General features: G+C 40.7%; 1 protein-coding gene across 1 annotated transcript; it reads right to left on the bottom strand.

Moving 5' to 3' along the window:
- Positions 1-6,701: 6,701 nt before the first annotated feature.
- Positions 6,702-11,301, bottom strand: NKX6-3 (NK6 homeobox 3). Its single transcript, XM_073588881.1, has 3 exons — positions 9,603-11,301; positions 8,650-8,819; positions 6,702-7,736 (listed from the first exon to the last, which is right to left on the bottom strand). The coding sequence occupies exons 1-3, from the start codon at positions 9,973-9,975 to the stop codon at positions 7,506-7,508; spliced, it is 774 nt and encodes a 257-aa protein (XP_073444982.1). The 5' UTR covers positions 9,976-11,301; the 3' UTR covers positions 6,702-7,505.
- Between the last annotated feature and the right edge of the window lie 342 nt (positions 11,302-11,643).

Genomic DNA, 11,643 nt, shown 5'->3' with positions numbered 1-11,643 from the left:
TCTCAACTGAAGGCTTTGCCTCATTCATCAAGCAGAAGATCGATAACATCAGAGAAAGCTTTGAATTATAGCCCCTCCTCATAACTTCTCAGCCTTCCTTCTCCAAAACCAGCTTCTCCACTATTACAGAAGATCCACTTTCCTCTTTACTCTCCAAATCATATCTCACCAACTGCGTACTTGACCCATTCCCTTCCCATCCAATACCAAACCACAGTCTTCATCCCAACGCTATCCCATCTCTTCAGACTTGTCACTGGTGTCTTACCCTCATGCTTCAATCATGCCTCAATCACACCCATCCTCAAAAAGCCCTCCCTTGACCCATCCTCTCTATCCAGCTATTGCCCCATATCACTTCTCTATGCCTTAAAACTACTATAACATGTCCATTTTGAACTGTCCTCCCACCTTTCCCTCTTCAACAGCTTACAATCCGGCTTCCGACTGCACAATTCCACTGAAACTGCCCTAGCTAAAGTCAGCAATGACCTACTAACTGCCAAATCTAAGCAACACTACTGTCATCCTCCTCTTGGACCTGTCATCTGCCTTCAACACAGTAGACCATTCTCTCATGCTACAGATATCTCTTTGCATCACAGATTTGGCCCTATCTTGTATCTCCTCGTACCTATCAGACCGGACATTCAGCGTCTCCTACTCACACACCACCTCCTCATCTCGCACCCCTATCTGTCGATGTCCCCCCAAGGTTCAGTTGTAGGACTCCTGCTATTCTTCATCTACACCTTCGGCCTGGGACAGCTCATAAAGTCCCACGCCTTTCAGTGTTACCTCTTTGCTGATGACACATCGATCTACAACTTTGGACCCGTTATCACCTCCCTACTAACCAGAATCCCATAATGTCTTTCTGCTAATTCATCTTTCTTCTTGGCTAGATTAAACTTAACATGGATAAAACAGAATTAATCATCTTTCCCCCATCTCACTCGACCCCCCCCCTCCCCCCCCCGAACAAACCTATCCATCAAAGTCAATGGCTTCCCACTCTCCCCAATCCTGAAAGCTCACTGCCTCCGGGTAGTCCATGAATCTTATCTCTCCTTCAAACCACATATCCAAGCCCTTTCCACTTCCTGCCAACTCAAAAATATTTCATGGATCCGCACATTCCTCATCCAAGAATCTGCAAAAACCCTAGTCCATGCCCTCATCATCTCCTGCCTCGACTTCTGCAACTTCTTGCTTTGTGGACTCTTGTCTAATACACTTGCACTCCCCCCCCCCCCCTCCAATCTATCATAAACTCTGCTGCCCGACTAATCCACCTGTCCCCACCGCTAGTCCCCAGCCTCTCCTCTCTGTCAATCCCTGCACTGGCTCCACATTTACCCAGAGACTCCAGTTCAAAATCCTAACCATGACATACAAAGCCATCCACAACCTGTCTCCTCCATACATCTATGACCTCGTCTCCCGGTACTTAACCTGCACACAACCTCCGATCCTCACAAGATCTCCTTCTCTACTCCCCTCTTATCTCTTCTGCCGCGTATCCCCCCTACTCTGGAACTCTCTACCATGGAAACCTTCAAAAGGAACCTGAAGACCTACCTCTTCTGAGAAGCCTACATCCTGCAGTCACCCTCATTCCACCATACTGCTGCATGACCAGCTCTACCCTCACCTTCTGTATCCTCACCCATCCCTTGTAGACTGTGAGCCCTCGCGGACAGAGTCCTCTCTCCTCCTGGACCAGTCAGTGACTCATTTCGTTCAAGATTTTATTTGTTTTTATTATGAATATCCATTTTCACATGTAAAACTCCATGGAATAAATGGTGCTATAATAACGTGCAAAAATTAATTCAGCTTTGAACCTTGGAGCTGGGGTACTCAACCAAAATCTTCCTCCTATTTATGATTTTCCTTTTGCTTATATAGCACCAATATATTTGTCAGCGTAGTACAAAATTCAGTCCTTGTTCCCAATGGAGATCACAATCACCATTCCCTATTTCAAAAACTGGGGTCGATTTTGTGGGATTTCAATTTTTTGTATTTTTCAGACTAGAAGTGTTAGGCAGCAGAAAATAGAAAAACATGTTTTCTACTAATTAAAACGTCACTGGAGGTGGAAAAGTGTTGGGGGGGGACAATTTCACAAAATGAAATGCACTGACACAATAGGAAGGTAGTAGATCTGCAGCATGTGTATTATACACACATCTTTTATATTATGGCATATTATGTACCCTGCAGTGCACAGTACATGCATACTCAGCTCTGCTACATGCACATAGCTCTGCCAAATACACATGTATGTACACAGAAACTCTGCTACATACAAACACAACAGCTCTGCTACATCAATTCTCAGCTTTGATAAATGCACACACATATGCTCAACAGTGCTGCATGCACATCACATACATACAGTCTCAGCTCTGCTACATGCACACTCAGCTCTGCTAAATGTACACATGAACACAACTGTGCTACATACAAAACACAACTGCTACATCAACACATGGCTCAGCTATGTAAACACACGCCTCTGATGAAAAAGGTTTGAACACTGCCACATTCTAAAGATCCTTCTAGGCATTTACTGTCCAATTAATCACATGGCCTGAAAGGTTCTTCACCTGCAGTGTTTGTGCAGCCTTATAGATGTGCAGGTAGTGGTAGCTTTTTCCCCTGCCCTGCACCGATCAGACTGATCAGTGTTGGGTAGGAGAAGAAATGTTTTCTCCATCTCATTGGGGGACACAGGTGCTGTGTCCCCCAATGAGCGTCTCGGAGAAAAGGATTTTACGGTGAGTACTCACAAAAATCCATGTTTCTCCTTCGTCTCAATGGAGGACTCAACACCTGTGTCCCCCAATGAACGTCTCGGAGAAAAGGATTTTACGGTGAGTACTCACAAAAATCCATGTTTCTCCTTCATCTCATTGGGGGACACAGCACCTGTGTCCCCCAATGAGCGTCTCGGAGAAAAGGATTTTACGGTGAGTACTCACAAGAATCCATGTTTTGACCAAGTAACTCCCCTGATAACTGCTGCTGCCGTGTAGCCCTAGCCTTAGAAATATTTGTGACACCGTCATGTTTGTTCACAATGCGACACCGTAGGAAATCTTTAGATGCTCTGTAGCCATCCGAAACAAATGTTACCGTGTAACCCTGTCCCTTAGCATATGGACACCTTCTAGGAGGGTGGTTTACCGTAATTATATTTTTAATTAAATGCATGTAGTTTTGGGTAAAAATAAAAATGTTGGTATTGGGTTACATTAAAAAATTTGCACCATTCTTTAACCACTGTAAGACATTGTTTATTGCTGACTGTAGAATGAGTTAATTAAGAATCTGTCAGTAAGCTCCTTCTGATGGAGAGCTAAAAACTCCCATTTTCTGAGTTCCTCTCAGCTGATTTATGAGCAGAAGTTTTAATTTTCATGTGGTCATAAATCGACTGAGAAGAGCTCAGAAGAAGGCACTAAAGTCTACGTGCACACGAGTCTTTTTGCTGAGATTTTGTAGTGGAAACTGAAGTTTTTGAGGTTTTTTTGCATTTTTAAGGAGGAATTGGAGAGGTTCCAAAAACTCCTTGTGCACATAGCCTCAGGCCTTATTCACCCGTCTGATTTTTGCGTACAAGTGCTATCCATGATTTTCACAGATAGCGCTCATACCTGTGACAGTCTGTGGGGTTGTTCACGCGTCAAATTTGTTTTTCAAACCGGGAGGTCCGCAGAAAACATGTCCGATTTTCGAAAGTCGGATCAGAATTGGGAATGCAAGTCAATGGACTATCAGAATGGAGAAGGTGGAGAAAATATATATTTTTAATTTCTCCACGTACAAGAAAATTAGTTGATGCTCGTCCCACACTCTAATCAGAATAATCGGTCCTTTTGTCTCGTACGTGGGAATATCTGACCTATGAATGAGGCCTGTGTTAAAAACTCTGTCAGAATGAGCTCACTGTTGAATTCTCAGTTAACTCATTCTGCAGCCAGCAATAAACAGTGCAAAACACAGTCTATAGTAGGCAAACCCTACAAAACTTTTAATAAAAAACAAATGCAACAATAATTTTTGGCCAAAAAATACATTAATTTAGGTCAAATAAAAAGTGCCTCTCCCCCCCCCCCCCCCCCTCTCCTTTCCTGAAGGTGTAACCAGAGGACTCCAGCACAAGTATGGAGAGAACAGACTCTCAAAGCACATATCACCCTCTGACAGTTTTGTTTTTTTAAAAAGGGTCCCCAGCAAGGTAACAGTGTGGTGTTTATTCAATATTTAAAAAATAAAAAAAAGTTTTTTGGACTCATGGGTTTAACTCGTTTTTTTGTGTGGAATCTGAAGCAAAACCTAGGATAATTTTTTTTTTTTTTTTTTGAGTTTTGAGGATACGCGACAAATCTGCATCGGAAATTGACATGTTTTTGATTTTAAAGTCCAATTTCCGCACTCATTATTCCTGCGGCGTGTTGATGAAATTTGTTGAAATCTCATCCACTTTTACGGCTACTGTTTTCCGCTTTGGATTTTCTATCCAAAAATTTGCACCTATTGTATTTTTTTTTTTTTTGGCGAACATACCATGACAGTCTAAAGGTTCTCATTAAGAACTTCAAAGCTCAAAACGCTCAAAAGTTGTTTTTGGCAGTGGCACCCAAGGATAACTGTTGTGATCGGAGCAACAGTTTAACCTCTTGTATGCCCTTGTCAAGCTTATTGACAGCATTGAAAGGACTTTAAAATTGTGTCCACTACTTCTGATGGCCATTGGTCCCTTGCCAGGATGTGATTGAGGGATACTGATTGTGTGCCATGGCAGCTGGAGGACTAATGAATGTCCCTTTGTCTGCTGTGTTAGAACTCCTATTAAGCCACAGTTCCAGCTGCCAAAAAAACAGCCCCAAAGTAGAACGCTGCCTCCTCCATGCTTCACTTTGAGTATGGTGTTCTTTTGGTGATGCAGATTGATGATTTTGTATCAAACATACCTTTTGAAATTATGGCCAAAAAGAAGAATGTTCGTTTCATTAGACCATGATACATTTTTCCACATGCTCTTGGCAGACTTGATGTAAGTTTTGGCAAAAAAAAAAATCTGAGTTAGAAGCATTTTCTTACAAAGAAAAATATCCAATCTTGCCTCCTTATCCTGCAGATGTGAAGAATATGGAAGATTGTTGTCACATGCAGAACACAACCAATAATTGCCAGAAATACCTGTTTCTCCTTTAATGTTGATGCAAACCTTTAGGCAGCTTCCTGGGCCAATTTTCTTATCTTTTCATAAATTTTGGAGGACTGTTGAGTTCTAGGTAATGTCACTGTTGTGCCACATTTAAGCCCTTTCTTTATAACTGTGTTTACAGTGCTCCATGGTAGATCTAATGCCTTGGAAATAGATTTGCACCCTTCTCCTGACTGATAACTTTGATCCCTTTGCTATGTTGTAAGCTGTTTATGGCTTTGCCTGGAAAATTCAACTAAGATAATAGGAGAATCCTACTATAACAGCGAAACTTTAATATTAATTTGAATCCCTGTAAATTATGGCAGCTGTGCACTGACTACTGTGTAACACGAGGTTACATGTTATTGGCTATTTCTGAACACAACTACATCCCCAACAATAAGAGGGTGTTCACACTTACGCAACCACTTTATTTTAGCTTTGGTTGAGTCTGGTGCCGATATTTATCGAAGACTTTGTTCCACGGTATGGAGAAAGTGATTTGTCGTGAAGAACAGTATATAAATGGATAGAGCCGTTCAAAGATGGTGGCGCAAGTGTCAGCCACGAAGAAGGAGCTGTACTCCCGTCCGTGAGTGATGACAACATGGAGGAGTGTGCACTTGAACTGATTCTGTTTGATAGACGAGTTACAGTGGATTATGTCCAATGAAAGAAACCCTACGAAGATGAAGATTCGCATCTGATGAAGAGGGGAAGACAGTGCTGCATTCATGGCTCACAGTACAGCTAGATATATATATATATATATATATATATATATATATATATATATATATATATATATATATATATAAGCGGGAATATGAAAGCTTGTTGACAGATGGACCGTGTTCTAAAAAAAAGAGAGATTTTGATGACAAATTATGTATTTTCTAAAAGCTTATCAAAATAAATTCTATAGCCAGCTCATATAATATTCTTGCACAGGGGCCCCTTTTTCTGTCTGTGTCCGCCAGTGCGTAGTATGTACCCCAAATTGGTACGGCTCGACAAAGCAGAAAAATAAAAAAAATTTTTAAAGGTTTCAGAAAATTTTTTTCTATAAAGTTCTGATTTTTTTTTTTAACTGCTGTAATATAAAAAGCCTCCTGGATTCGGTATCGCCGTAATTGTACTGACTTTGACAACCATGCGGTCAGGTCATTTTTTACAGCGTAATTAACGCCATATAAACAAATAATGGCAAATGGTAGTGTTTTGGGGTTTGTTTTTTTGCACTATTTGACAACACTTTTATTTTTTTTTTTCCATTTTTCAGCACATTTTTCAGGTAAAATGAATGGTGTCCCTGCAACAAACAAGCCCTCGTACGGCTGTGCAGACAGAACAGTAGAAAAATGATGGTTCTTGGAACACAGGGAGGAAAAAACAAAACAACAAAAATGCCAAAACTGAAAAATAAAAAATAAAAATTGCTCATTCTTAAGGGGTTCATTTACAAACACTGAAACAATGGAATTTGTGCTCTTTTAATGATAATTTCTGAATACATTTGTTGTTACAAGATTGTATTTGCCCCATACATCGTTGGACATAATGGTGAATTTATCTTTAGTTGATTCATGGCAGAGTGTTGGGCAGGCGCTTAGTCTGTATTATTAAAGAAGTTGTTTAAGATTGGATAAAAACATGTCTGCTTTTTCCCCAGAAACAGCGCCACAACGGTCTATAGGTTGTGTCTGGTATTACAGCTCGACTCATTTGAGCTGCAATACCACTCTTGGCCTTGAACAAGTGTGGCACTGTTTATTTATTTAAAGAAAGCAGCCATGGTTTTTTTTTTTCAAATTGTGGATAACCCCTTTAAGTCCACTTTTCAGCATTGCCACCAAATGTCTTGCCTTGAGCTCTCGGACCAGTCTTCAGAAAAGCGATGGGGCATTCAAGTGATGTACATTATGGAAACGGATAACTACCAGTCTCGGAGAGCAGCAAATTCAGCATCTCATCCATTATCAGTCTATCGTCGGGTCTCATCGGCCGCAATGCGGCTCCTCCAGGTTGCAGTTTTTGGATCTTTGGAGTTTTTGGAAATTTTGCATTAGACTGATGGTGACTTGTGCCATCGATTCTCAATTATAATCCCACCTTTCCTTGTACCCTTGGGCAATGAATGGCATCGTCCATGTTTTTGACAGGAGAGCATGGTGCTTAAATTGCCAGTGTTTTCCAGAACATGCGGGTCCCTGTATGTTATCTAGCAGATATGGATTTTGGGGGGTGTACAGTTCCTCTAAGCCCCATGGGGTCTGTTTGGTCACAGGTTGTGGGGGGCCAGGCTGAGGACAGAGAACGCTGCCCGGTGTTTCCTCAGCAGCAGGCGAATCTTCTCATCATCAGAGTCCGGATCCAACGGTTTGGTATATTCATCATCCTCATTCTCAGAGGGCGTCAGGTCCCCGGGGCCCCTAGAACCAAGGGATGGTGGCCCCGAGGGGTCAACAGTGCTCTTCTTACGCCACTTAGTACGACGGTTCTGAAACCAAACCTGGGGAATAGTAATATGTGGTTATAGGGAGGCCGTTGTATTTTTTTTTTGCCTATCTAGCTATCTATTATCTATCTATAATCTATATCTATCATCTATCTGTTATCTATCTTTCTATAATCTATATCTATCTATTATCTATATCATCTATCTGTTATCTATCTATTATCTATATCATCTATCTGTTATCTATCTAGCTATCTGTCTTTCTATAATCTATATCTATTATCTATCATCTATCTGTCTATTATCTATCCATCTATCTATTATTTATCATCTATCTATTATCTATCCATCTATCTATTATCTATCTGTCTGTTATCTATCTATAATCTATATCTATTATCTATCTATCATCTATCTATTATCTATCTATCCGTCTATATCTATCATCTATCTATTATCTATATATCTTTCTATCAACAACATATTTAAAAACACATCTGGTTAGCATACGTTTTTTTTCTCTTTTTCTAGTTCACTATATCAATCTGTGTAAACTCTTTTGAGAATCTATATTTCTATGTAATATCTGATATTGAATAAGCCGTTCTCGATCACAATAAGAAAATGGCGATTATGATAACTGTTATGATTATAATAGGGGCGGCACGGTGGCTCAGTGGTTAGCACTGCAGCCTTGCATCGCTGGGGTCCTGGGTTCATATATCACCAAGGACAACATCTGTAAGGAAGTTTGTATGTTCTTCCCCTGTTTGCGTGGGTTTCCTCCCACATTCCAAAGAAACACTGATAGGGAATTTAGATTGTGAGCCCCATCGGGGACAGAGCCAATAATGTGTGTAAAGCGCTGTGGAATTAATGGCGCTATATAAATGAGTAAAATAAATAAATTATAATACAATCCTGTAATTAATAAGTAACAAATGTCACCAAGTACGGAAGAACTCACCTTGACTTGGGATTCGCTCATGCCCAGGCTGAATGCCAGTCTTGCCCTTTCTGGCCCTGCTAGATATTTTGTTTGCTCAAAGGTCTTCTCCAAGGCAAAGATCTGGTGTCCTGTAAATGTAGGACGGGTGTGCTTCTTCCTTGTGGACACATCTGTGCTTCCTGTAGGACCTGTTGACGGTTAATAAAACAATGAGATGTAGATTTCAGGGCCAAGTGAACCATTAGCTCATGCGCGTACAAGACTTTCCGTATTTAGTGTTGGGAAGGTCAACTCCAAATTTTCAACATCTGTTGGGAAACCTACATGACTCTTAATATAGTCCCCAGTTTTGTATTACCCAATACATTTATATAATGTTAAATAATTTAAATATCTGTGTGGACCTGGGGTGATAGTTCAGTCGGTTGACAATCTCTTAGCAGATACATGATTATTCTGGTGATCAAAGAAAAGTTCTAAAAAGGTCAATTGGTCTTCAACCCACTAATAGAGAAAGTTTGGCAGCTCTCACACTTGTTAGATCTTTGGCAGATCCCACCATAACAATGGGCCCTCCCAACATTTCTGGACATATTCATTTTGAATTTATGATTTTCACCATTAGGTTTTTTTTTTTTTTATTCCTTGATGTGTCTGTATCGATGTTTTGAGACACCACTCAAAACCACAGTATCACAATCTTGAGCAACAAAAAAACTAGAAGACTGGGATTTGTTTTGAGGAATATTTACACTATAGACGCCGATAAAAAGAGTTCAAATTGATTATCCTTTGTGACGAATACTCCATATCATATTTTATTTTCGTGAACCCACTAGGAGTGGATTTTGGGATTAGCCGCAGTTATATCTCAATTTTTTGATTTTCAGTGGCGGCACAATAGATAGTAAAACTAGTTTTAACTAAATCTAGTTATATGTTGCTGCTTTAGAAGATTTTTGGGTACTCACCGTTGCTGAGTGTCCGGTTGCTCGTTCTCCATTCCTGCCCAATATCCGGCCAAACACCTTGGTTCTGGTTGCTATATGAGCTTCCACCTTTGGTCATAACGTTTCCTTGTTCACCAAAACAACCTCCTGTACTCGATGCTCTTCCATATCCTGGAACTGTTGGGTAGGCTGGCAACATCCCACTATGTGGACCTGGTAGTGGTCGGCTAAGAATGTCGGAGATGCCGTGTGGTGTCCCAGAAGGAAGATGGCATCCCAGTACGGTGCTACTCAGCTTGTGAAAAGTTGTGTGGGCTGAAAACTGGCAACCAGGAGGGGCTTTAATTTCTGAATAGGGAGGCAACATGAAAGCTCCAGGATGATGAGTCTCCATGGTCCTAAATTACTTTAACTCAGCTGCTCTCCTAGTATGGTATTAGTGAGACAACTGGAAGTATTTTCACCATAGGTTAAACCCATGAAAAGGTAGTTGAGCTTTTTCTTGAATTCTGTTGGCTGAGTATGCATTCGTTGAGTGAAAGTAAGATGGCTAAACCTCTTAGAAGGTCTAATTTCCAGATATCTGCTCTACTATCTCATTTTCTTTCCTGGCTTCTTAGCTATTTTCATGTTACTATTCGATTGTAGAGTCTTCTGTTCAGCTCTTGGTTGCACTCTTCTTGTTCTCCTTTTTGTTCTTTTTCCTACACTCTCGCTCTCGGTAATCCCACTGGTTTTCTGTCTCACCTTGTTCTCTCTCTCCCTTCCCGGCAGTGTGTTCCTCACTATCTCTCACTCCGTCACTGTCTCTTTCAATCTCTCATTTCTCACTTTCTCGCTCCTTCTGTGCTCTCTTTTTCTTCCCCCCTCTTTCTTATTCTCTTCCCCTATTGCCTTCCACTCTATCTCATTCCTTCTGCAATCATCATTTCCTTTGTTCTGGTTCCTTTCGTTCGATTTCTCCACCTAGATTCCCCCAAGCGCGCTCTTCGTCTCTGTAAGATTCGAGGGTCTCACATTGTATTTCAGAACTTTGTGCCCAGCTTCGCACCTTTGGAACCCCCGGTACTTTTCCTGGTTGCTTTTTGGTCTAGTTGTCTTCTCCTTCCAAGTATCTATATCTCATTTCCTACACTCCAGTCCCAACAACTTTCCGTCTTCTTCTACCCTCGCTCACCAATTGATTAGAATACTATTCAGGTGAGCAGTATTTCGCTTTCTCTCACCTCCCTTCCCCCTTAGTGATTCCACGTAGTTATTGGCCGAGGTGATGGGTGATGGCCAACGATTGGCCGCTCCCCGCAGCCTTCGCACCCTGCCGGACGTCCCTAGATAAATTGAACTTTAAGATAGGGAATTAATGAGTTTGATTTTTCCACTGAGATGTTTGTCCACAATCTGACACTGCCTATCCCCTCTCCTTCACCATGGGATTTATGCTTCGCAAATAGATTACGGAACACAATCAGGATCTCCAATTTGGCAAATCTGTCCTTAATATCTTTTATGTTATTTGAAGCCTATAATTTTACATTATTTGAGCTATGTTATGGAATATACCAGATCTTGTTTTCACTTGCTGATTATTTTTTTTTTTACTCATGGAACGACCAACACTTCTACTCCGAAACTCATAATTATTTCTGTGGTTTGTACTCGTATCTCTGTCAATTAAGATACGACCATTGCTGATAAGATGTAACAAGACAGAGAAAATGTGTTGGCCTTAAAGCTAGAGGAGATAAGGGAACTGATGTACAGGTTTCCAGCCTACTAACAATTAAGGGTATGTGCACACTGAGCTTTTTTAGAAATGTTTGGAGCGAGTCTGCTCCAAAATCGTGCCTGAAAAAAATCACTTAGAAAATAATTTTTAACTTATCTATTTCTATTGTACAGTGTAAAAAAAAAAACTCTTCCAAAATGCTTCAGGAAACAAAAAGTTCTCCAAAAAAAACCCAAAGAAAGGAGAAAAGTTTCCTGTAGAGGATTCCACTAGAAAACTAGCAGTTTTTCAATCCCGCAGAAAAACACAAACAAAACTCTGATTGCACGTAGCCTA

This window comes from Dendrobates tinctorius, unplaced genomic scaffold (assembly GCF_039654945.1).
Source record: "Dendrobates tinctorius isolate UK_male_01 unplaced genomic scaffold, ASM3965494v1 ptg000104l, whole genome shotgun sequence".
Classification (NCBI taxonomy): Eukaryota; Metazoa; Chordata; class Amphibia; order Anura; family Dendrobatidae; genus Dendrobates; species Dendrobates tinctorius.
The sequence above is the reverse complement of the archived record's forward strand: the minus strand, read 5'-3'. Positions and strand labels throughout refer to the sequence as shown.